Source organism: Leuciscus leuciscus (assembly GCF_965113295.1).
Source record: "Leuciscus leuciscus genome assembly, chromosome: 25".
Lineage (NCBI taxonomy): Eukaryota > Metazoa > Chordata > Actinopteri > Cypriniformes > Leuciscidae > Leuciscus > Leuciscus leuciscus.
The window spans coordinates 9,217,778-9,245,299 of NC_138724.1; the positions used below are offsets into that span (position 1 = coordinate 9,217,778).

The window sequence follows — 27,522 nt, forward strand, 5'->3', positions numbered from 1 at the left end:
CACTCCATCCACGAGGAACCTTTAAACCTTGAAGTGGAGAGTTTTTGCTTCTTGGTGTGGAATGCAACAGTGGGATCCAGTAAACCGCCCAGTTGATTCAGTGCTAGAGTTTCTGCAAGATCGTTTTTTTCTGCAGGGTTATCCCCTACCACACTGAAAATGTGTGGCAGCCATAGCTGCCTACCACGTCCCTTTGGGTGGTATATATGTGGGGAGAAACCAGTTGGTGCCACGTTTTCTCTGTGGTGCTCTGAGGCTAAGGCCTGCAATTCGCACCAATTCCAGCCTGGGACCTGGCTATTGTGATAGAAGGATTATCCAGTATTTATTCTTGCCATAACGTGTCTTAAAAAAATTGGAGACCTCCAGGCCCTGTCGGTATCGCTTACATGCCTTGAGTTTACACCGGGGATGGTCAAGGCATTCTTTTACCCAAAGCCGGGCTATGGCCATAAGATGCCGACCAATGTGGCCTATTGTCTTGCAAGCCTTCTGCCCTCCTCCTGTCAGAGATCAGGACCAGGAAAAGATGAACCTTGCTGTATGGTTATGTCCACAGAGCTGCCCTGTGTAGAGGAAAACTAATCAGCTGTTTGTCTGCTTTGGATTGCCTAAAAAGGGGTTCCCTGCATCCAAACAGACAGTCACCAAATGGATATTTGAGGCTATTTATCTTGTTTATGAGGTTTCTGGCCAGCTTTCACCTTTGGCTGTCAGAGTTCATTCTACAAGGAGTATGGCAGCCTCCAGAGCTTTACTTTAGTGTGTGTCCCTTCGAGATGTTTGTGATGTGGTGGGCTGGTTCTCTCCGCTCACATTTGTAAGGTTCTCCAACCTGGTTCACAGGTGCTCATGTCTTAGTTGTGCTCGCAGTATTCACACAGACAGGCACTTGTAAGCATGACGTTTGGGTATTGTCATTCCCAAAGTGTCCTTGATGTAGCACAAGTTCCTTCGAAAGGGAACGTCTCAGGTCACAGCTGTAACCCTTGTTCCATGAGAAGGGAACAAGACGCTGCGTCACCCTGTCATTCTTACTTAATCTCTGTGATCGATTTGCTTCGGCTAATTGAAGCTAACGGCGGTCATTCCGGATTTATGCTTTCCTGGTCATGACGTCACCCGCTTGTGATGTACCGTCTCGCCATTGGACTGATTTTACACACATGCTTAAGACGCAATCACACAGAGGCGTTCCTTCTCAGGGAACAAGGGTAACAGTTGCAACCGAGACATTTTTCAAAGAACATGGCCCATTTTTTACATTAAACAGCAGATTAAACAATTAAGATTGATAAACATCTAACAAGCTGTCCATTAAGTTACGTCCCAGGGTGTTCTAATATCATTTGTTGTGGGAAAATGCTTGTGTGCCCTGTGTTGTGCTCTGTTTCTCTTCCTCACTCTCTCTCACTCAGGTTAATTACCATCAGCTGCAACTCATTGTGAGCATGCCTGAGACTGGACAGAGGAGCATAAATGGTGCACTCAGTGCACGTGTGTGTGCATGTGTGTGTACGTTAAGTGAGAACCTGAGTTAGAGCATAATAACCTATGCTCAGTTGTTGTGTGACAACAACAGTTACTTGGCTTACATTCTAGTGATTTTTAAATTTTTTTACCTGTGGGTAATTAAAAGGTATTGTATAACTTCCTATTAGCTCTGTTCACTTATTTATGATAATCTGGGAAATGTAGGGAGAGGGTGCCTTTTTATTTTGTATATAATTTTCTCCTGTTTTTGGTTGGAGAGGAAGCTCAGTTTGTGTTGTTGATTTTCATCCTTGTTTTTGTGCAGGGTAGGTATCTCTCTTAAACCTTAGTTAACTTCTGTTTTGTTTATTATTTTAGGCCATGCTCTCTCCTGAAGATTTATTCCCATCTTTTGTTGACCTTTTTGATATATGAAGGAATTAAATACTTTTACTTTTACTTAAAGTTGTGTTATGTTTTCACTCCGAGACTGAAAGTGTGTTCTCCACATATTTTTACATCTCTACGTTACTTTTTTTTATTATCATATTTTCTTTTCCTTTGTTACCTCACCTCCAGACCCCTAGACTGGGAGGAGAACATAACAATTATCACGTAAAATAATAAATCACAGCAATGCTGTTTGTACAAATGTAGACTGTTTCTCTGTCCCGTGACCCATCAGTCTTACTGCCGGGTTTTATGGAACAAACTCTATCCTACTGGATATATTAAATATAATTTAGCTGGTGCTGAAACTTAACCCTCTCCCAAAACTCCAAAATTTGTGACATAAGAATTCAAAGCAATGTGTACAACAATTAAACACTACTGAATTTGTGGATTCAATAGTTTATTTGGGTGACAGTGGGTTGCTTAAAGTATGAAAAATTGAGTACATTTCTGGTACATTAGCAGTGGAGAAAAACACCAGATTCATATCCACATCCAAAATAGCATGCATAAAAACAACTTAAAACAGTAATTATCAAGAAAAACACAGATAAAGGTTAAGGCATAAATGTTGATCATTTTGATCACCCAGAACTTCAACATCTGGCTGAGATGCTAAAAAGACCAGATAATGTTGAATGATAAATGGCTTTTCATCTTGTAGCATAGCTTGCAGATTGTCAGCTACATACATCAACAGTGAAATATTCAAACGGCATACATTTTAATGAATAACAGTTCTTCAAATGATGAAACAATGATCAAATTCTTCATGACAGATCCAGAAAAAAAAAATACAGAAAAAAAAATACAGAAAATGTATCATAATTTCCAACTTAAATATTCAAGTCACAAATAACAGCAAAATGCATGTGCTAAGATTTTCCACACTCATTAGCATATATACATGTCAAATTGTCAACTCTTCATGGTCCTCATTACAACGGTTTGATTTGAAGTTTCTGAAGCATTTAGTTCAACGGAAATTAACCATTCATAGTTTTGGAGAAATTCACAAGGTTTCTTTGTCCACACATCTTGCTTCCATAACACTGAGATAAATTACTTCTCAATAAGTGCTTTGTGCAAAACATAAAATCATGACTGTCATTCTCCGACCAGGACAACGCAGTAAACGAATTGGAAAGGAAGTACAAACAATCACTCAGCCTGGATTTTATATTTAGACAAACAAAGGCACATTAAAAAAAAAAAAATTAGATTTCTAACTTGGCCATTTAAATCACAGGAGCAACTTTGGCTTTGAGAAGATTTCCTGCACATCATTGTAAGGCTTTAAAGTGCAGATAATCTTTAACTATGACCACAAGAGTGATAGCTGCTTTAAAAATAGCGTGAGTGAAAATTCAACACCTCCATCACCCAAACAGCACTGTGAAGTGTGCAAATATATCGGTGCGGCTTCAATCTATGAGATAATACTGCTAAATAATTTGAGTGCCAGTTTCTGTCTTATATTTCAATCATAAAAGAAAATACACTAAATGTACTAAAAAAAAAACAAATAAAATAAAAACACACACACTTGTACGTAATAGGAAACAACTCACAAAATTACAATTTTCCTGAAAACCCTTTTTAGATATGAATTTCTTTTTACATGAATTCTGAACATGTAGTAAATAGAAGTGTTTTATATTAAAGTCTCATTTGAAATAACGTAAAGGATCCATGCATATGACTATGATGTTAAGGCATTTTATCTTTGGTAGCTTAACGGCATTCTAAACAATAAAGTGTTACATTTTTGCTGAGTGCTTGTATTTCGGCACCGTGTGAAAGAGACATCCTTCTCGTAGAAACACACAAACCTGCCAAGAAAATGTCTGGTTTACATTTCTAACCTGACACTTCAGCTACCTGATTTTCACACAGTGTTTCTTAACAGAGAACATAAACAGCATCTTTTACTGCATGTTTTTAGTGTCTTATAAGAGACATTGGCAACATAAACAGAAAACAATGACGTGAAAGAGAGAAGACATTGATTGTTCATGTGCAAATGTCATTCTGCATAGACAGAAAATGAGTTACAGCTGAACTCATGCGGCTTTAGATATGTCTACTGCACATGAATAGATTTATACGATTTTTACTTTGTATTTCTTATTCTGGATGCTGGATGCTTCCTTCATGTAGGCATCACATGGTAATGAGATAATGAGAACTCTGGGAGACATAAAATAGGAGTGATTTTTCAAGGAATACCCCAAACAAAGTAAAAAGATTATCCAACATAAACCATGAGATGTTAGGAACCAGTGGCATGTGATTTTGTGTTGAAAGAGAGAGGATTGGTTTGTGGCATGAGCGAAGTGTAAGCTTCTCTCATTGGCTGTCAGGTGCACAGACAGGCCTGTGTTAGGTCAGACAGTCTGATAACATCTCCACTTTCATAGGCACGGAGGCTGTGGTCGGACACGTGCACTGGTCAATGTTCTGGCTGTTCTGGCTAAGCTGGATTTTGAGCTTTTCCAGCTCATAGTCGTGCAGGTACTCCTGGATGAGGTAGCGCTCACGCTTTACACGAGCCTTCACGTCTGACGGCACGTCGGGGATCATCCACGCCACGAAGAACTTCACTACAAACACCACATGCTGGGAGAGAAGAGGATTATTATTGCAGAAAAAGTTTAGCGTTTATTTTAATATTGATGACATGAATATATTATAAAAGTCAATCTAAGTAAGATAAACAGAAATAATAAAGCAATATCACACGAGCAAGAGTGCGTTATGGCCGTTCACACAGGACACACTCTTACATTCCATCAGTAAAGTTTTTTATTATTATTTTTTAAATATGTGTTCTTTTTTTTATCACTTTTTTATATTTAATCACATTAAATTGCTAATAAAATAAATAAAATAAATAAATAAAAATGGTTAAAGCAACAGAGTGCCTTGCCTTTCATTTCTGTTCAAAAGTGTTGCTCAAAGTGTGAATTTTCTGGTGTGAAATATTATCTGTGATGTAAGTTGTGATGCATCATGGTGTAAACAGACCAAACTGCCTGGTTTTATAGAACACAATTAACACATTTACACATTGCAGAGTTGGATCTACTATTTTTAAAGAGACAAATGTTGTGAAATGATGTGCACATTGTAAGTGCTCCAGTGTTCAATTGTACTGAACATGCACTTGTAGTGTACTTCAAATCTTAAAAGGATATTTTTAAAACAACTGTACTTATATTGTTGAAATAGAAGGCCACATAAATATACTTAAAGAGAGTACAAATTCTGACTATATTTCTTAACACACTGAAGTACACTTTTAAAAAGTGCACTTTGTAATAATGTCAAAATAAACATTTAACCCTGTATGGCATGACTTTTTGGAAAAAAATCTTTCACCCCATTTTTTGGGAGCTTGGGGGTCCCTGATAATATATCCATCATAAAATGTGTGTCCCCCCCACCCCTGAACCAGATATTGGTTTGTTGCCTCAGGGCAACAATGTGCTACAAGGGTACTAAAACTCAAAGGTTTTCTACATAGGTGGAATAGGGAAAACAAGCAATATGTGCATTAGAAAAAGTTTTATTTTGGACACATAACAATCACAAATGGTTTCAATCAATCACAAACATCAAAAAAAAAAAAAAAAAAAAAACTACTACTACTAATTACAACTAACACCCCATAACACCTCATGTATAAATGTTCATATTCATATAAACATTTACACCAAACAAACACTAGACTCTCTCTCTCTCTCTCTCTCACACACACACACATTACTTTGCTGACTGATCCCTAACTGACCCCTGACCTCCTAATTGTCTCTCAAACCTGATTCAAGGATCCACTCTTCCTGACTCTCCTCAAGCTCACTGTCCTCACTCTCAGAAGGAATGACCCTAACCATGCTCCTTTCACCCGTAAAATGTTCTTGTGTCCATTTCCTGCAAGTATCAGTAGATCACAAAAACATTGACTATTGATGCGTTCAAGTCATGTCGCAAAGATTTTAATTACGAGTTGAATGCACATGAACAACACCACAAAGTCGTAATTACGAGTGGGAAGCAATGGCGGAAGAAAATAGTTTTCAATCATGATAAATTTAATTCTGAATTCCGACAGAACAATTTAGTTTGTGTACATATTATGTATACTGTTAATGAAGAAGAGATATAAAGTTTGGCAGAAAACACTACTCATTTAGTCAGTTTATGAGCTGATAGGCATGAGTGACCAAACTACATTTCCCATCATTCTCTGTGGCAGTATAATAATAATAATACTAACAACAACAACAACAACGAAACATAAATTATGACACATAATGCGCATTCTTTGAGTTTTCCAAACTTATAAAAACAAACTTCCTAGGAGAACTTGAATGCACCATATGGTCCTCCTAACCCTATGATATTGCCTGAACAAAAGCGGTCTAACTGCACAGTGTTGCCCTGAGGCAACGAACAAAAAAAACAGTTTTAGTATATAAATACAAAATAAATCTTTAAACAATCAAACATACTTATTTACATACGGATGCACATGCATATATTTTTTAATATGAAGTTCTCTTACGAGAGGTTCTCTCGTACTTGCGTAAGTATCTTACGCTAGGGGAAAACCTCTTTTCCTCGAGATATTGAAGCCAAAAATTATCCTTAATTTTGTAATAATGTAAAACGCATTGCAGCAGCATGCAGACATGGGCGAGACAGCTCGCGCGCCCATTGGCTGCTCTGCGGCAACTGCACCAGCCTATCGATAGAGGCCCCTCATGACGTCAGAACCAATGAGGGTGCTTCGCGCCCATTACGTCATGTCCTGCCGAAAGCGGGTGGGGCTAGGGCTATAAATACGGCCCAGAGAGGCTGGTTTGGTCAGTTTTTTATCTCTTCAGCGAGCCTACGCATCGCTGGATCCTGAGAGGAAGCCGCACCGTCTGATTCAAGCACTCAGCGGGATTTGTTCTGCATCTGAAGCTGCCGGTCGACAACTCGCCGCCTTCAGTCGCCGTTCCTGCTCACGCTTTCCGGCGTACATATCCTTTTCTCTGATACTGTGTTTTGTGTATGTGTGTGTGTTCGCCGCCGCGACACACACTCTCATTGCACTAAAAGAGGCGGGCGTCTTTTTCAAGACGCCCCTTTCCCCCCCAACCCGCAAAGCTCGCCGGTGCGCCCGCTTGCCTTGCCTGCTTGGAGGATGATACCTGCTCTCCCTCTGTTCGAGCCGCGCAAACCGCGCCGTTCACAGGGGATGTCAGGAGCGGACGGTCACGGGGCTAGCTTTCTCTCTCCCTCTGTTCGAGCCGCGCAAACTGCGCCGTTCACAGGGGAGGCTGGAAGCGGACGGTCGGGGTTAGTTTTTCTTTACGTACAAGAAAGCTATACCCTGCCCCTGCGCCCCTTTCACGCGTCACTCACCGGCGAAAGGAGAAAAGAGCGTTTATAGTCCCGCCGAAGCTGGACTGACCTGAATTTTCTCACACATTTCTCAGTTCCCTGATCAGGCGACTGGAAATATAAATATTGCAGTGCCTGCAAGCAAACGCCGAAGAAAACATGTTGACGCTCTTATATGCTCGTGCATCTGAAAGCCTTTGTGTTCCTCGCTCTGTCAGTTCCCTGAAAGGCGACTGCAGATGTGCTTTTTGCAGCCAACGAGCGCGTTGTACAACCCGCTCGCCTGCACCCAAACACCGTTTCTATGGTTCCCGTGCGTCACTGGCGAAAGGAGAAAAGAGCGTTTATGTCCCGCTGCGGCCGGGCCGAATTCTATTTCTCATACATTTCTCATTCCCCTCTGAAGTTCAGGCGACTGGAAATGTCAATACTGCAGTGAGCGAGCCTGTTGTAATGCACGCACGCACGCCTGCATACAAACGCCAGCATGTTGACGCTCTCTGATAATACTCGCGCTAACTAAATGCCTATGTGTCTTCCCCTGTGGCCCAGTGGCAGATTCTCAGGCTATCGCACGAGAGACCCGTGTTCGATCCCGGGTCCACCGGCAGATAAAATTATGCTGTCAATGCTCGCTCTGTCAGTTCCCTGAAAAGGCGACTGCAGATGTGTAATTTTGCAGCCAACGAGCGCGTTGTACAACCCGCTCGCCTGCACCCAAGCACCGTTTCTATGGTTTCCGTGCGTCACTGGCGAAAGGAGAAAAGTGAGTGTCCCTAGTCCAGCTGCGGCTGGATCTACCTCCATTCTCACACATTTCTCTGGAAATGTCAATATTGCAGTGGACGAGCCTATTGTAATACACGCACGCCTGCAAACAAACGCCAGCATGTTGACGCTCTCTGTTTCTATGGCAACTTCTCGCTCGTTCAGTTCCAGTAAATGCGACTGTTCCAGTGTATTCTGCAGTAAACAAATCAGCGACACAGCCCGCGTGCCTGCACACAAACGCCGCTTTTACAGCTACCCAGATAAATCCCATAAGAGTGTATTTTCTGGTGTTCCGGCCACGGCCGATGGTGTTATGAGTGTAGAAAAAAAAAGAAGAAAAAAAAAGCCCAGTGCTCATTCCTACACAGAAACACAGCCCGTCACACAGGGCTCGCGCACATGAAATCGACCCAGATCGATTGCGCATTAAATGTGGTAAATGTGCCCACTGCCCAGTGCCCACAAACACTACGTTCTGCATGTCTCAAGGTTTCTGGAAAACGAAACCAACATGCATTCGCTCTGCTCAGGCGGACAATGCTCTCAGTGTTGTAAATGTGCCCGCTATCCCACGCCCACATTCACACATAGACATGACAGGTCTTACGGGACTCGCCCAGCCCTCCCCCTCTCGGTTGACCACCGCAGAGGAGTTATCACTGTTATCACTGTTATCAGCGCGCCCCCTGCCTCAAATGTCATAAGCGCGACGCTTATGTTGCAGCATACTGAAGCCCCTCTGTCGCTGAGCGACCAGAGCGCGCTTCGCATTCAACCCCTAGCCATTCGTGCAAACGCATGGGCAAGGCTACCCGGGGTTTCGAAGTGGGTGCTAGACATTATAGAAAGAGGCTATTCGCTACAGTTCGGTCGACGCCCGCAACGCAAAGCGGCGCGAATCGATACTACGGTGAAAAGGAAGTAGCACACCTACTTCGAGCCAAAATAGCGAAGCTACTGAGCAAAGGGGCTATAGAACCCTTATCACAAGCTCAGAGCGGAGGGGGCATGTACAGCAGATATTTTTCTGGTACCCAAAAAAGACGGGGGTCTCAGACCCATTCTAGATCTAAGACGACTAAACAAAGCATTTCTGAAACGACGGTTCAGAATGCTCACGACCAAGAAAATCCTCTCGCAAATTTGCCAAGGGGAGTGGTTCATGTCGATAGATCTGAAAGACGCTTATTTTCAAATACAAATAGCGTCACGTCACAGGCGATTTTTGAGATTCGCCTTCGAGGGTCAGGCATATCAGTACACAGTCCTGCCATTTGGCCTATCCCTGGCACCTCGCGCATTCACGATGTGCATGGATGCAGCGCTCGCACCCCTCAGGCTCCGAGGCATACGAGTGCTGAATTATTTGGACGATTGGCTGGTTCTAGCTCGATCACAGTCGGAGCTCATAGAACACAGGACCATATTACTCGATCACCTCGAGAATTTAGGTCTCACAGTCAATTGGGCGAAGAGTTCGCTGTCTCCCAGTCAGAAAATATCTTTTCTGGGCACAGATCTGGACTCGCTGTCTATGACAGCACAGCTGTCGCCGCAGCGCAGACTAAGTATTCAGCGCATGACAGAGATTTTTCGCCACGGCGCTTTAGTCCCGCTCAAAAAGTTTCAAAGGATGCTGGGTCTCATGGCTTCAGCATCCTCAGTGCTTCAGCTGGGTCTGCTTCGCATGCGCCCGCTGCAGTATTGGTTGAAAGCGCGCGCGCCGCGCAGAGCTTGGACCTCCGGTCTCGCGCGCCTCAAGGTCGATCAGAAATGCGTCGCAGCTCTGAAACCTTGGACAGTGACCAACTGGTACCGGTCAGGAGTAAGCCTGGGGACTTCCTCGAGTGTGAAGGTGGTGTCTACGGACGCCTCAACCTCGGGATGGGGAGCGCTGCTCGAGGGCAGACCGTTATTCGGCCAGTGGTCGGAACGGGAGAAGCTTCTGCATATAAACTGCCTGGAAATGATGGCAGTCGACAACGCGCTGAGGCGTTTTTTGTCCCCAGATGAAAGACACCACGTCTTGGTCTGTTCGGACAACATGTCAGTGGTGGCTTATATAAATCACCAAGGAGGTATCAGATCCAGAATCCTTCACAGGCTGACGGAACACCTCCTGGTCTGGGCTCAGCACAATCTGCGCTCGCTCAGGGCAGCGCATGTGCCCGGCCATCTGAATGTGGGACCAGACAGACTGTCCAGAAACTATCTTCCGGCAGGAGAATGGTCTTTACACCCACAGACAGTCAAACTGCTATGGAGGACATTTGGCAGAGCGAAAATAGACCTATTTGCGTCTCAAGAGAACGCTCATTGTCAGGAATTCTTCTCCAAGAGCAGGGATGCGCTGGCTCACGTGGCCCCGCTGCCCGCTCTATGCGTTTCCCCCTGTCACGCTCCTACCCCAGGTGTTAGAGCGAATCGGGGAGAGCGGATGCCCGGTGCTACTCGTCGCCCCATTTTTGGACAAACCAAGTCTGGTTTCCAGTCCTGATGCAGCTGACGAGTACCGCCCCGTGGCCGATACCGGTGAGGAGGGATCTCCTCTCGCAGGCAAACGGCTCGATCTGGCATCCTTACCCGGAGCTTTGGTCCCTACATGTGTGGGCCATCAACGGGTACCCGTTAACCTCCCAGCGGGAGTGTTAAACACGATCACACAGGCTAGAGCTCCATCTACGAGGCAGCTCTATTCCTCAAAATGGTCTGGAAGCCATGAAAGGTGCCCCATTCGAGCCAATACAGTCAATAGACCTGAAACTCTTGTCTTTCAAAACAGTGTTTCTTCTGGCTCTCGCTTCAGTGAAGCGCATAGGGGATTTGCAAGCGCTCTCAGTGAGCGCGACGTGTATGGAGTTTGGGCCTAATGACTCGAGAGTCATACTCAAACCAAAGCACGGATTCCTAAATCCCTCAATACACCGTTTAGAGCACAGGTTATCCCCCTGTAGGTCCTGCCGGTATCTGAAGAGGAAGGGGACGCAGGCTTCCTTTGCCCGGTCAGGGCGTTAAGAGCCTATGTGTCTCGCTCATCTGTTTTCAGACAGACGGAGCAGCTCTTTGTTTTGTTCAGCGGACGTTCTAAGGGACTAGCTGCATCAAAACAGAGTCTATCCAGATGGATAGTTAATGCTATAGCGCTAGCTTACACATCCAAGGGCCTGCAATGCCCGATAGGTGTCAAAGCGCACTCCACAAGAGGCATGGCCTCGTCGTGGGCTTGGTCCAGTGGGATTGCCTTGCAAGATATCTATATGGCGGCAGGCTGGGCCTCCCCGTCTACATTTATAAGGTTTTATAACCTCGAGGTTCCCGCTTTACAAGCTAGGTTGCTCTTGGTTTAATTTTTTAGTATTGCCCGCCCGATGCTATCGGCTCAGGATGCCGAAACTGCTAGAGCGTCGATCACTGATCGTCTGTATACTTCTGTGGGCAGTGCGTAAGTCCCCCATATTTATCAGTCCAGGCCGAGTTCGCCCTGGCTGTGTGGAACACTTGATATAATATGCTCTTATCAGAGCTCTATATTACAGGAATGATGCTATTCTAGCCCCTCTTCCCGGATTCTCTGTGAGTCCCTTGTGATTAGGCACTGTATGAGCCCCGGGCACCTGCCCTTGGGACTTTAGTGTTATGTCTCAAGCACGCACGGCGTTTTACACTGTGTTCCCCTAGAGTAAGATACTTACGCAAGTACGAGAGAACCTCTCGTAAGAGAACGTACTCGGTTACTAACGTAACCTCGGTTCTCTCTAGAAGAGGGAACGAGTACTTGCGTATCTTGCCGTGCATGCGTCACGTTCTGATTCGCTTCAGCGATGAAAAAACTGACCAAACCAGCCTCTCTGGGCCGTATTTATAGCTCTAGCCCCACCCGCTTTCGGCGGGACATGACGTAATGGGCGAGAAGCACCCTCATTGGTTCTGACGTCATGAGCGGCCTCTATCGATAGGCTGGTGCAGTTGCCGCAGAGCAGCCAATGGGGGCGCGAGCTGTCTCGCCCATGTCTGCATGCTGCTGCAATGCGTTTTACATTATTGCAAAATTAAGGATAATTTTTGGCTTCAATATCTCGAGGAAAAGAGGTTTTCCCCTAGCGTAAGATACTTACGCAAGTACTCGTTCCCTCTTCTAGAGAGAACCGAGGTTACGTTAGTAACCGAGTACGTTATTTTAACTTAAACATGTTAAAAAGTTATATTTATCTTACTAATTGGTGGCACTGTGTACAATGTGGCTTTGCTTCATGAAAGGATTGCTCCACCGCCAAACAAAAGGTCACACCCACTTCAGCCCCAGACATGTCAGGGGATTTTATTTATATATATATATAAAAATATATTAAAAAAATTAAAGGGGCGGTGTGAGGTCCAAAAAGGTAGTTTGTTGCCTGAGGGCAACACCATGCCATAGAGGATTAACTTTAAAGTACATTTTAAATTATCATGCTTTTAAGTACATTTATTTTTATGCTGACTAACACAAAGCACATGTATAGCACTTGATTATAATCTAAACTGTAGTGCGTTTTTCGATATTACATTTAAAGTTATTATATTTTAAATGTACTAAATTACAACTACATCATTGCAAATGTGTAATTAGAAATATATTTAAATACAAGTTTCAATAGAAATGACATTAAAGTACATTTTGGTTTACCATAAATGATTGACAATGCATTTGGCACTCTTTTTCAAAGTATGCTAAAATGTACTTCTGTTTCTGAAGGGAATGAGGAGAATTTAAAGAGCCCATACCTCCATAATGATGATAAACGCCAATTTGGCAGCTAGAATATGCCAGAACTGCATAGTATGACTGTACTCTTTCTCATGTCCTGGAGGGTGGCGGTAGTCACGGTATCTAAAAGATCAACAGCCTTCATGTTTATTACACATTTGTCAGTGTTACCATAAATATCTATAGAAAGACACAGCACAAACATACACAGTACCTGCAGGTGGTGATGTTGGTGCTGTCGTACCAATCTGGGTTCTCGCCGTCCTCTGGACGGTTTTCAATTGGAATCGCGGAGATGTTGAAGATTGAAAGGCTGTTGTTGATGTATCCTTTCATAGTGATCTCATCGCCTGGGTGATACGCATACAGATACACCAGCCGAGGGATCATGTCAGACGTGAATGAGACAATGAAAGCCTGACAAACAAATCAATAACATTAGGTCTTACTAACATTAATGGCACAGAGAGCAGAAGGATTATTAGGCTGCGGTCACTTTAGGACCGAATGCACGGAGCCATTATACTGATATACTGTCATGTTTCTGTGTCATGTCTTGTTTCCATGTCTGTCATGTGATTCCCTGTTTGTCATGTGATCCTGCCATGTCTTGTCATTGGTTAATTGTCTGATCATTGTTCACAGGTGTCCCTTGTTTTGTCATTAGTCTGTGTATTTAAGCCCTCATGTTTGCCATGTGTCTTTGTCAAGTATTGTTTCCTGTTATTCTGCTGTAGTGTCATGGTGCGTTCACACCGGACGCGAATAGCGCGTCAGGCGCGAGTGATTTCAATGTTAAGTCAATGCAAAGACGCGTTACGCGCGTAAAAAAATCCTGCGGCACGAATGAGGCGTAGAGCGCGGCGCGGAAGACGCGAATACGCCTCATTCGCGCGTCAAGTTCGCGCGAATGGCGCGAACTGAGCGTCTGGCGCGTTAAGCGCGAATGTTTATGTAGTGCTTTTTGTGCATTCTCGAGTTTGACGCGAATTCGTGTCTGCCGCCCGAGTTGAAAAATCTGAACTTCTGCGTCAATTCGCGCCGCGTTAACCAATCAGGAGCCTGCTTGCTGCTGTCACGTGGTGAAGTGACAGTTTACAATGTTATTTTATGTTTGGCCTCAATAAATTATTTTGTAATATGACTAAAATGCACAACAAAGCAAATCTTTCACATAAAAACTCGATTTCAATATATGAGAGATAACGTTACTCATTTTGTATTGAATGCTATTTATTCCATATCTATTCTAGATTATATGAAACATTATTATTCTAATGTAAAGACAACAAACACAATTTAGTGTATAAAAACAAAAATCACAGGACAGGTTTCACTTTTGGAGGCTGACTTCATTTATTATCAAAACAAAAATAAATGACAGATTAGGTGGGTGCGGGCGAGGGTGAACCTCGCGCCGGGCTGTAGAGCGCGGGCTCGTCAGGCAGCGACCACTCGAGGCCGAGGCCTTACGGCCTACGCTGTCCTCGTCAGCGTCCTCACCGTTAGGTCCACCAAACCAAGCTCCTGGAGCAAATTGTGAAACTCCTGAAACCCTCCGGAGGGTCTGGTGGACCCGAGTACAGCGACGATGTCCCCTACGCAGCTGTTTCTGCTCTCCCGAGCATATACGAGCGGTGACTCTCTCGATTAATGCTAATGCTAATGCTCGATAAACATCTAAAAAAGATGGCCGCCAAAACTTTCACCTCTGACACGCGTAAATCTCGCTTCAAACTTTTGTTTTTACGCGCGTTAGACACGCGAATTAACACAAAGTGGTCAAGCGTCAAACTACACGCGGCAGGCGCGAATTTGACGCGCTATTCGCGTCCGGTGTGAACGCAGCATCAGTTTCATGTTCATGCCATGGTTTTTGTTTTCATGCCACGTCATGTTTTTGTTTCATGTTTTATTTTAGTTACAATAAACTGCACTTGGGTTCTCATTTCTCAACTTGCCTCCAGTGGATCCCTTATTACAATGACATGTACTACTTAAATGCTGTTTCATTACCTACTTTGATACCATTTCTGGTCAGGATATGCTTCATAACCAGTTTATAAGTAAATTAAAGTTGACGATAGGCCATACAATTACTGAAAATAATACAACCAAGAATATGGTAATGAGCTGTAGGTATGAAAACGTGATTCCACCATAGAATTAAAAAAAAAGGTAATTCTTACTTTTTTCTCGCAATTGCGAGTTTTTATCTCCCAACTCTGACTTTAGAACATGCAATTACGAGTTTATATTTCACAATTCTGAGAAATAAGTCAGATTTGCGAGAAAAAAAGTCCGAATTGTGAGTTAAAACTCGCAATTACCTTTCTAATTATTTATTCTGTGGTGGAAACAAGCTTCCATGTGTATGTGTAGCAATGATTCTTATAAACCGGTTACACGGTTAATTGTTTTAGATGAATCAATCTAAAAGACTCGTGAGCTATCAGCTTAAATACCTCAAACAAGTCTACAGTAGTCAGAACGGCTCCTGACTTATTATTTTCATCATAACTGTTAGTAAAAGAGTTTTCTTCAGGTGTTAAGTGGAATCGGAACCAGAACCATAATGTGGTACAGACTCACATTGGTGACCACTGAGAAAACAGCGATCATGTTGAGGATCTCCTCCCATGCCCCAATGCTGTGTGCTTTTGCTGCCACAGGCCTGCGAAACTGTGTAGTGAACTTCCAGGCATCCACTCGCACTTCCAAGATATTATTCATCAGAGCCAGCAGAGGAGCCAGCGGGAAAGAGGCCACAAACAGGGTGATGAAGCCAAACTGGATAACTGCAAAACAAAGATGAGATGAAGTGCTACTACACACAAAGATAAGCTACAGCACCATCTGTCTGCAAAACTGAGATATTGCAGGTTGAAAGCTTGTTCAAATAAAAGTTGCAAGATACTTTGAAACTCTAGTTAAGTAACAAGCAATTCATCATTTAATTTATAAAAGAGTATTTTTAATGTAGCTTAACTAAAGTAATTATCTACATATATATATATATAATATTTTATAAATATTTTTTAAATTATAGACCTTAGTAAGAAAGCACCATATTTAATATTTGACAGGAATAAAAAAACGAGGCTGTGAGGGACAAGTACAGTGTGTTCAATGGATTGTACTGTTGTTTAACAACATGCCAATTGTTCAGCTCACAAAACATCTTTCCAAATAACTTTCATTTGACAAAAACTTCTTAAAACTTGAAAGTTGAGAGTTTTGAAAACGCCTCGGTTACGACTGTAACCTCGGTTCCCTGAAGAGGGAACGAGCGTTGCGTCGAGAAAATGACGCTGTGGGAACGCTTTGCGTGATGACGTCTTGAAGCACATGTAAAATCAGTCCAATGGTGTGGCGGAACGTCAGAGGCGGGTGACGTCACGTACCAGGAAGCTATAAAAGCCGGCCCGAAACAGAAAACGAAAGCTTCGTAAAGTCTGAAGTCGCGCTGACAGGCATGAAGGAGATATGGCAAGGCGACGCAACGCTCGTTCCCTCTTCAGGGAACCGAGGTTACAGTCGTAACCGAGGCGTTCCCTTTCAAGGGAACTCCCGTTGCGTCGAGAAAATGACGCTGTGGGAACGTCTATACCAACGCCTCCATAGCTACAAATGTCTGTCCTGTGTGAAATCCGTAGAGCAGCACTAGGAAGACAAGACATGAGACCCTGGAGCAGAGTCTAGATCCAGAGAGTAAAACCTGACGAAAGTGTGCGGTGAGGACCAGCCTGCCGCATCACAGACGTCCTGTAAAGAAACTCCTGAAATAAGGGCCTTAGAGGCCGCCATACTCCTAGTAGAGAGCGACCGGACAGCCAAAGGAGAAGGCTGTCCAGCCGCCTCATAAGCCAGTGAGATAGTCTCAACCACCCACTTGCTCATCCTTTGCTTAGACACTGGACCTCCCTTGTTAGGGGAGCAAAAGTCACTTTTACGCCACAGGGCAGCTCTGTGGACATACGCGTCTAACGCCCGAACAGGGCAAAGCAAATTATTCGCCTCCTGGTCCGATTTCGAAAGGGAGGAGGACCTCCAAGTGCCACGAAGGAAACGAGATACCAAGGGGTCTTTCCCCACAGACATTCCACCCAAAGGACTGTGGTAAGCACCTATGGCCGCCACATAGACCTTTAAAGTGGACGGGGTCAGACCTGCAGTGAACCGTTCCTGCAGGAACTCCAGCACTGTACCAATTGGGCAGTGGACTGGGTCCAACCGACGGTCACTACACCAAGAAGTGAATACTCTCCACTTCAGGGCATAAAGTTTCCTCGTGGAGGGAGCTCTGGACTGTAGAATGGTCTCAACAACCTCGGTTGAGAGACCTGACTCTATGAGCTGGGCCCCCTCAGAGGCCAAGCCCACAGGTTCCACAGTTCTGGCCGAGGGTGAAATATCGAGCCCTCTGCCTGGGACAGAAGGTCCCTCCTGACGGGTAACTCCAGAGGATGCCCGTCGAGGAGGGACACAAGATCGGGAAACCCGGTCCCTGCGAACTCTTTCCAGAACTCCCGGGAGCAGAGCAACTGGGGGAAAGGCGTACAGACGTAGCCTCGGCCACGTCTGTACCATAGCATCCAGTCCCAGAGGAGCTGGATGCGTGAAGGAGAACCAAAGTGGACAGTGAGACGTCTCTCGAGACGCAAACAGATCCACTTATAATTTCCATATCAGCTCCACCACCTCGGGGGTGGAGCCACCATTCCCCGGGCCTCGGCCCCTGTCTCGACAGAGTGTCTGCTCCTATATTCTGGACCCCGGGGATGTAGGCTGCCTGAGTGACAGCAACTTCCCCTGGGACCACAAGAGGATATGGCATGCCAGCGCAAACCCCCTTGATATAGGCGACTACCGACGTGTTGTCCGTATGTACTACACATGGTGTCCCCTGAGACCTGTGATAAAGCTCCTCAGAGCCCGGAAGACAGCTAACATCTCTAGGCTATAGAATGCCAGGAACGATGATGGTCTTCCCACAGACCTTGAGATGAGCGACCCTCAGGATCGCTCCCCAACCCGTGAGGGAAGCATCCGTCGTTAGCAGTTTGCGACGACAAGGAGCTCCCAGCACTGGGCCCTGGGACAGGAACCAAGGTTCTTCCACATAACCAAGGCACGTAGGCATCACCGCGTGACCTTGATTGTGCGAAATGGGTTGCCCCTCGGGGAAAAACCCTCTGGTCCTGAGCCACCACTGCAGGGGCCTCATGTGCAGCAGTCCAAAAGGTATCCCGTTGGAAGCTGCTGCCATGAGACCCAACAGTCTCTGGAACTGTTTGACAGTGAGTAGCTGGCCTAGCTTTACACTTCTCACAGCTGCCAGGCTGGAATCGAAGCGTGGCGATGACAGGCGCGCCTGCATCGACACTGAATCCCAAACCACGCCTAAAAAAGTGGTCCTCTAAAATGGAGAAAGCACACTCTTCTTGGCGTTCAGCCGTAACCCCAACTCTTTCATATGGGCGAGAACAACATCTCGATGTTGAACCGCCATCTAATGCGACTGAGCTAAAATCAACCAATCGTCGATGTAGTTCGTGATGCGAATACCCCGGAGGCGCAGAGGCGCCAGAGCTGCATCCACGCATTTGGTGAAAGTGCGGGGTGATAAAGCTAGGCCGAATGGAAGAACTCGATATTGGTATGCTTTGCCCCCGAAAGCAAACCTCAGGAACTTCCAATGACACGGACGGATGGAAATATGCGTCCTTGAGGTCTATCGTGACAAACCAGTCCTCGGACCTGATCTGTGGCACGATTTGTCTCAAGGTTAACATTTTGAACTTGAGCTGCATGTACTCGTACAGAACTCGAAGATCTAAAATGGGACGCAATCCCCCGTCCTTTTTTGGAACTATGAAGTACCGGTTGTAAAACCCGGTTTCCCTGTTGGAGGGGGGTACATATTCTATGGCCCCTTTCTCTAACAGAGTGTTTACTTCCTGTTCCATAACCAGAACCTGCTCGGGGCCCACCACTGTGGGCAGGACCCCCATAAACCGCGGTGGGCGTTAATAGAATTGTATCTAATACCCTTTTTCCACGGTCTGCAGGACCCAACGAGAAACATTTGACAGTAGCTTCCACGCTGTCAAAGATTCTACTAGAGGTACCAGTCTCTCGAGACTGGTTTCTGGATTTTGTTGCTGTTGAGTAGTCGGTTCGTCGCCCTGTAACGGCGCACCGGCAGGGAACGACCAAACAGACTGCTCCAGCACCCTCCTCAGAGGGGGCGGGCATCCCGAGGCCACTACGTTTCCGGGTGGACCTTGAGATATGTGCTCGCCGGAGACCGCTGCGCCCTGTAACACCGGAGGCGGCAGGGTTGGCAGAACGGTCCCCTGAGGGCACCGAAGAGAGACGGCACCGTATTTTTCTCCTGCTGTTGAGTAGTCGGTTCGTCGCCCTGTAACGGCGCACCGGCAGGGAACGACCAAACAGACTGCTCTAGCACCCTCCTCAGAGGGGGCGGGCATCCCGAGGCCACTACGTTTCCGGGTGGACCTTGAGATATGTGCTCGCCGGAGACCGCTGCGCCCTGTAACACCAGAGGTGGCAGGGTTGGCAGAACGGTCCCCTGAGGGCACCGAAGAGAGACGGGCACCGTGAAAAGAGGTGTTAACCGCTCTGCTTCGGGGGGACTACCCTCATTTGTCCTGAGCCCTCAGACATCAGGACTTTTCCCCAGCAGCCTTCTTGGCGGTAATAACGGTCCGCAGATCCGTTTTACCCCTCGAAGACTGCTGGGTTTGAGAGCGCCCTCCGTGTCCCCGAGATTTTTGTGGGGGAGCACGAGAGGACACACTCTGTTTTTGAGTGGCACGATGTTCAGCGCTCTTTAGAGGAGTGAGGCTGCTCCCGCTCAGCAGCCTCAATGAAAGAACGGCGGGGGAGAAGTTTTTGTAATGCAGCTGCCTGTTTAGCAGCTTCCTGAGATTTAGCTACCGCACTGTTTACTGCATCACCAAATAAACCAACAGTGGAAACCGGAGCATCTAAGAGAACGAGCTTTTCTTTCTCTTTTATATCGCTCAAATTGAGCCACAGATGCCTCTCAGTGGCCACCAGGGCTGCCATAGACCGCCCGATTGATTTAGCGGTCTCCTTGGTGGCCCTGAGAGACAGATCTGTGGCTCTGCGTAGTTCAGCCACTGTGTCAGGACCAATTCCCCCGCCCTCCTCTAAATCCCCCAATAATTCTGCCTGATAGGCTTGCATAATAGACATCGTATGCAGACACGCTGCAGCTTGACCAGCGGCTGCATACGATTTATGAACCAGAGATGATGTGAATTTTACTGGCTTAGAGGGAAGTGAAGGAGCTTTCAGGGAAGATGCCGTTGCTGGAGAGAGATAGCTCGCAAGCGTCTCCTCCACCTTCGGCATCTCCCCATAACCATATTCTTTATATTTGTGAATGTAAGAATAGTGGGATGTTTGTGGTGCATACACTCTGTATGAAACCGGTTTTCCCCACGATTTCGACACCTCGGTGTGGAGATCGGGGAAAAACGGAAGGCTTCTTCGCTGAGGCTGTGTACGAGATGGCAGGAAGCGTTCGTCGAGCTTACTTTTCGAACGAACGTCCTGCCTATCCTCTGGCCACTCAATAGATAGTCTGTCAACTGCTCTAGTAATAACATCGAGCAGTTCCTCAAACGCCTGAGACTGAGGTGGCGAATCCTCAGACTCAGCTTCAATACTCACAACATCCAACTCCTCAGAGCTGGACAGTTGCAGTATTGGTGCCTCTATCGGGGGGGAAGAAACCGCAATGCGTGCTTCCACACCCTGATGAGAGGCACTGGATCTGTCAGATTGATGCTGAGATAAGGCAGAGCCCGTCTCAACATCCACTGACAGATCCATTTGCGAACCCCAGGTCTGAGATCGCCGCCGAGCCTCAGCCGCGGCGGGACCCGAGCCCTGGGGAACGCGATCGGGATTGAACCGAGCCAAGCGGGATCGGAGCGTGCGCAATGGAAGCGCGTCGCAATGCACACAGTCACCACCCTCGAGTGCTGACTGGGCATGCTCCTCACCCAAACAAACAACACAAAGAGTGTGAGTATCACCTCCCGTTAAATAACGCGGGCAGGGATGGACACACACTCTAAACTGCTGCTTGCTCGCCATACTGAATATATATATATAATATAGACAGACAACACCAAATAACAAGGACAGATTCAACACAGAGCGCAACTGAAGACTCAGAAAGCTTTCGTTTTCTGTTTCGGGCCGGCTTTTATAGCTTCCTGGTACGTGACGTCACCCGCCTCTGACGTTCCGCCACACCATTGGACTGATTTTACATGTGCTTCAAGACGTCATCACGCAAAGCGTTCCCACAGCGTCATTTTCTCGACGCAACGGGAGTTCCCTTGAAAGGGAACTAAGACCAGTGCCACGGTATAGCCAATTCCTCACAGCCTCATTTTCTTCACTGTGAAATTCAATATGGCCTACAGGTCTATAGCTAACAGTTCATAATTTACATAAAAGTTACGGTTTCACTTTATTTTAAGGTGACGTAGTTACATTGTACATTGTACTCAGATAATCTTAATTAACTACATGTACCTACTATAGAGTTACGGTTAAGTATAGGGTTTGGTTTAGTTACTTGTAATTATGCATAATTTACTGTTATTACTATAGTAAGTACATGTGACGTGTAACTACGTCACCTTAAATTAAAGTGTTATCAAAAAATGCTTATTTGGCCCCAGTGCAAAGTCTACTCATTTCACAGCAACGTATGAAATTAATACATGGGCATGACATATTGATTTGAGATGAAATTATTTCATTAGCTTTCTTGTAGAGAAAATGAATCAAGTATTCTAGAGCGCTGTGTAATAACTGAAGGTAATATATTGCTTGTATCTTTTATATATGATTTTATATAAACACTCCTGGGCAAAAAAAGGGCCAAGCCACAAATGGCTAAACACTAAGCTTTTTTTTTTTGTCTTCACCAAAATGCAGTATTTAAAAAGCCATTGATGTCTCAGAAAACCATCAAAGACAGAATGAAGGTTGAATCACAACAAAACACGAGTTGCATAAGCGATGTCTTCAAAAATCTGCTGAGAAATATAATAATAAATGCATTTGTAGCTCAGTGAAGCTACTTGCTTCTGGAGTTCTCATGCTTTGGAGTTCAGGAGAATACTGCAGAAATGAAAAGCTCTTCTCTAAAGATGATCAGATGTTATTTTTGCTCCTGCTCAAACTGCAAACACAACCAAGAAGTGTCTTGAGAACGAGTCCATCAGGCTCATGTTTAGCTCAGGTTTGAATATTTGGTCTCACATTAAACTCAAACAAACTGGGAGACATTTTTCAACGTCTGAAGACATTAACAGTGCAGAACAACACTGACTCTTCTTCCTGTGAAAAGCCGTGCTGAGTTTCTATCATCTTTTTACTCTTAATTCATTTTATAACTGTATCATACATCTCTTTTAATTCCTTTTATAACGGTTTTAATTTTCCTTGCTTTTATTTTGTGATTATTTTAATTCCTTTCTGTGTAAAGCACTTTGAATTGTATTGCACACTTTTGTTTTTGCCCTGAGTGTGTGTGTGTGTGTGTGTCCGTGTCTCCACTCACCCATCTCCAGGTACTCGTAGAACAGGCCGAGCTGACTGAAGGTCTGGAGGTCATGATCCTGCTCCCAGCGGCTGTACAGACTCTCTGGATGATTACGAGCACTTCTGCTCACCCACCAGTTACGCAACCAGCTACATACATAAACATGAAGATATAGAAATATATAAAACACTACCCACTATCAATAAACAAATAATTAACACTAATAAATCAATTAAAAACACACAGCCACATTGAGAGGATCTGAATTATTATACTCTGTTTAGTCATGACATTAAGAATTACTTAAGGTATATACCCTGGTCATGCAACAAATAATGATGGTTATGAATATAATGTGTGATTATGATGTCATGGGGACTTACGGGACGAGCGCTTCCTGTATGTTCCCCCAAACCTGTTTACCCACCATCACTATCACTAACTGAGTGGTTAACTCAATCAAACAGCCGCCTGGCTCGCACTGGAAAGACAATTATGATCATCATAATTTCATTCATTATAATTTTATACAATAATATGCATTTTATTGTGCTTTAACTCTATACACAATTCATATAAATTAAAGTTACACAGACAATAATCCATGCATAACAACATTTTAAAAGGTGAAGTTGAAAATAATTCTGATGGGATGTCAGGTCTACCTCTTCATTTCTCAACCCACTCCATTTGCCGAACATGTAGGCATAGTTGCCAGGGTAACCCACAAATTTGCCCTTGAAAAAGGCGACGTAAAAACACGAGGAATAGTAGTTGACAAACTGGAAGAGGAACATCTTCACTGTTAGCTTGTTCTCGTACTCCACATGGGTTTTGGGAACCTCTGTGAAAAAAACAAACAAGTGAATAAATTTCAGTATGCAAACCTACAAAAATATGTTTATTACGGAAATACTTTAGTAATTGTACAATTATTTATAAACCAGCATTTATGAATTGATTGGAACATATCAGAACAATCCGTTCACAAATTGGAAGTTGCAAATGACAAATAAATACAATAAATTAATAGAATAGTTTTGGACAAAAAATCTAAATGATAATAAATAACATTTATTTATAATCTTATATAAATGTTTTTTTTAATTATTATATTTATTAAAAATTTAAAACATTACTTTGATTTTTTAGTCAGCATAATTGAGGTTAAAGGTTTGAGGTTAAGAAAGACTCACCCATATCAGTGATCTTGATGGCTACGCGCTCATACAGGAAGTTCAGAATCATGATGATGACGAAGTTGATGCAGGAAGCAGTTACGGATGTGGCAAACTGGGGTGTGATGAAGCTTCCAACCACATCCAGCTTATTGGTTGGGCTGTCCTTCATGATGCTGGCAAACGCAGCAAACACTGCCAGACGGTACGCTATCACACCGATAATACTGGCGATAATCAGAGAGATCTGGGTTTTGGGGCGAGAGAGGTAAACGTCACACACACAAAACAACTCGTACACTGCAATTAGTATACTACTCAATTATTCATACAAAAATATTGAATTTTTATTTTATTTTTTTATTAGAACACTGTGAAAACTAGGAACTACGACATGCCAAAACAGTAACATGCCTCATGCTGGTAAACACATGCATCCTTAGGCAAAATGCTGGTGATTTAACTTACTGACTCACTGATGTGTGATTCTGTGTCCATACAGTCCAGTGACTTATTAACATTCAATCATCAGTCTAACACAGATATTATGCAAATAGATATCTGCTATTTAATATTTGTATATAATAGCTCTGTTTCAAAACTACTACCAACATAGGCAGCTTCTAAGGGTATATTTATATGATAATGTACTAAAAAAATGAAATACGTTTTTGCTTTGCATTTTATGCATGCAGGCGACAACGTTTTCAAATCGATCCCGTTCACACGGATCCGCGGAAAAGACTAAAATCGCTGTATTCTGCTGCCAGGCCAGTAGTTGGCGATGTCACTTTGTAAAGAAACACACATGCCTATAGACTGAAAACGTAATTCGCATGCGTACTGTAAATTCACGGTTTTGTAGTTTACATGAAGACAATAACGGTCTCATTTTCAAAAACGTGCACTTTGAAACCTCATTTCAAAAGCTTGCGTTTTCAGGCCACCAAAACGCATAAAAAGTTTTCAGTTTTTGCTTGAAAACGATGTTGTGTAAATGCCACCTAACTGCAGTGAAACCTCTTAAGTTATTAATTTGGAACACTGCACAAAGGTAGTCATTAAATACAATACAATAATAATAATATATAATTTAATACACAACATTAAACAAAAAGCATTCTATATGCAAAGTTTACAGAAGATTTCATTCACAATGGATTTAAACTGTTTTTGATATTAGCATGTTGCTTAGCTAATGACACAAAACTCTAATAAGCATGGAAGAACATAGTACATGCATTTATTGAGTAAACAGTCCATTGCTAACTGACTTTTCAGCATTAAATAACATCTTTGCACATGATGCCTTAGACCTTGGGTGCTCAATCCTGTTCCTGGAGATCTACCTTCCTGCAGAGCTAGGGAGATGAACCCCGATCCAACACAACTGTGTGTAACTATCAAGAGCCCCTGAAGAACTTCATTAGCTGCTTCAGTTGTGTTGAATCAGGGTTGGATGAACTTTGCAGGAAGGCAGATCTCCAGGAGCGGGATTGGGAACCCCTGCCTGTTGTATGTAGACAGCTCACTAGGCATTGGAACAGAGCTAATATATTCAATGGGGTTCAAAAATCTGAGACCACTAGTGAAAATGTTTTTGTCTATTTTGTAATGAGCAATTGGTTTTATTTGAAAAAGAAAAAAAAGGGAAAAAATAAGAATTTCTTAGTATTTTGTGTCTCTATTTTGCGTAAATGACAGCAGCACTCGAGCTGAACCAAATCTGACGTTATCCAGCATGATTTGAAAATGATCCAAGGAGCATTAAACAAATTTGATTATTTGATTATTGAAGAAATAGTGCAGAATCTCAAATATTTCTTGTTCACCTCATCACTGTGTCCTAACCAGATGCAACGGATGCCATGACACGATCAAGGGTATCTTTTCCAAGCTAATCAGACTTTTTGTCCTATTCAACCATGACGGCGATACACAATGAGCGAGTATATTTTAGAAACCGTTTCTACAACAAAAGATGATAATCTCATGTAATGATTATGTGCTTTAATAGGCTAAATGCCAACGGCTGTTGTGACGTACATCCGCTGAAATGTCAGCCACCACGAATACTTCCGGTTAGCCTAAGCGTCTACTTGTTTTGGTAGCTGCTTCTAGTTGACATGAAGTCATAAAAGTTTAAATACCAGAGAGTGTCTGGTACTACTGCCGAACACTGCTGTGTGCCACAGTGCCAGGCATCTGGAAAGTACAAATCTGTACTTAGTTTTTTACTTTTCCTTCTGATGAGGAGCTGAGGCGTAAGGCTTTCGTAGTTGTTTATACAGCTGGACACATACAATTTAAAACCTTTGTCCTTTTTTGATGTTGGTGTCTTCGATGTGGCTTGGATTATCCGATGTACATCGTTTGCCGTCATACTTGGCAGGTCCTGCAGCGATCGCGTAAAAAACGACATAGCTACAGCAAACGTTAACGTGAACCGGAAGTACTAAAGCTGGCTGAAGAGTCCGGAAGCATCAGAACGGAAGTCCGTGGCATTTAGCCTATTAAAGTGTTAGTTCACCCAAAAATGAAAATTATCCCATGATTTACTCACCCTCAAGCCATCCTAGGTGTATATGACTCTTTCTTCTTTCATACAACGACAATCAGAGATATATTTAAAAATATCCTGGCTCTTCCAAGCTTTATAATGGTAGTGAATGGAGGATGATATTTTAAAACGCCCAAAAAAGTGCATCCATCCATCAAAGCATTTTTGTAAGAAAAATATCCATGTGAAAAACTTTATTAAAGTGTTCGTTTGAAATAAGAAAGTCATATACACCTAGGATGGCTTAAGGGGGATTAAATCATGGGGTAATTTTTATTTGTGGGTAAGTATTCCTTTAATGTTTAATTTAATGTGAGTTTGAATATATATTTTTAATGACCTTTATAGCCATACTGAAAGCCACAATGGATCATTTAATTTACCTTTAAATTAAAGGAACCAAGAACATAAACTGTAACAAACAGGTGCACTCTATAACAAAGATGGTTTCAGTCATTCAGTGTGTATTTTGTAATAATGTTAAAATTTGTGAAATATTTATGAATTTGATTATGTGCTTATCAATTTGGTTGCGAGTGCAGTTCGCTTGCAGAGAGACTCCGCCCACACGCTGATTGGCTGTGGATTTTGATTGATTTTGTAGCGTCTCGTAGTCGTGTGGACAGATAAATAGAGGAATCTTATCGCATCGTGTCTAGTTAGGACATGGTGTTATGTCATAACATTTATGATGTTTAAAAATCTCAAAACTTCCAAGTTTAATTCAATTTTGAATCCCAGATTTTCAGTGTTGTCTAAGACTTTTGAACCCCACTGTATTTTTGTACATTATGTGCTAATATAAAAAGGTGACAACATTTGTACTTTACTGTATAAGGAAAATGAAAGTCTTAGTCTGCTACAAGTAGCAGACCGTTTTGATGCTCACCCAGAAGAGGACGGTGGCCCCAGACAGCATTGAGCGAGCACACTTGCTTGTTAGAGGTAAATAGGGCTCCATCTCCTACACAGCAAGCAAGCAAAGCAGGGAACATGAGCAACCACCACCACACACCTGGGACAGAAGCCCTAATCTAGCACTGTACTAGTGCTGTCAGTGTCCACAATGCTGTCTAGAGGACTCTTCCTGTTTCTAACGAGATCGCTAGAATCAGATCAATTCTACGACTAGCTGGGATCACACTGCGAGCAGGTCGCTAATGCTATACACACACTCACACACATCAAACCAATCTCTTTTCGTCCTGTGCCTGCCTTACCCACAAGACAACAGTGGTCCAGCACAGGATAAACCTGCCTGCTTTATCAGCTGGTGTCTGGTCTAGAACCCACTCCTGTTCCTATACAGCGTGAGCAAAATGTCAAA

General features: G+C 43.8%; 1 protein-coding gene across 3 annotated transcripts in view; it reads right to left on the reverse strand.

Annotated features, from left to right (window-relative positions):
- Positions 1-2,309: 2,309 nt before the first annotated feature.
- Positions 2,310-27,522, reverse strand: part of ano5a (anoctamin 5a) — a 58,346-nt gene continuing 33,133 nt past the window's right edge. For 2 of the 3 annotated variants that reach the window (XM_082160423.1, XM_082160424.1), the window contains 9 exons: positions 27,085-27,159; positions 23,654-23,882; positions 23,123-23,301; positions 22,841-22,938; positions 22,476-22,606; positions 15,431-15,636; positions 13,053-13,255; positions 12,856-12,961; positions 2,310-4,545 (listed from right to left, as the gene is read on the reverse strand). In XM_082160423.1, the coding sequence (XP_082016549.1) occupies positions 4,309-4,545; positions 12,856-12,961; positions 13,053-13,255; positions 15,431-15,636; positions 22,476-22,606; positions 22,841-22,938; positions 23,123-23,301; positions 23,654-23,882; positions 27,085-27,159 (1,464 nt within the window). In that variant the 3' untranslated portion in view covers positions 2,310-4,308. The remainder of the gene's footprint in view (positions 4,546-12,855; positions 12,962-13,052; positions 13,256-15,430; positions 15,637-22,475; positions 22,607-22,840; positions 22,939-23,122; positions 23,302-23,653; positions 23,883-27,084; positions 27,160-27,522) is intronic. The other variant, XR_014202910.1, reaches the window with a different exon arrangement.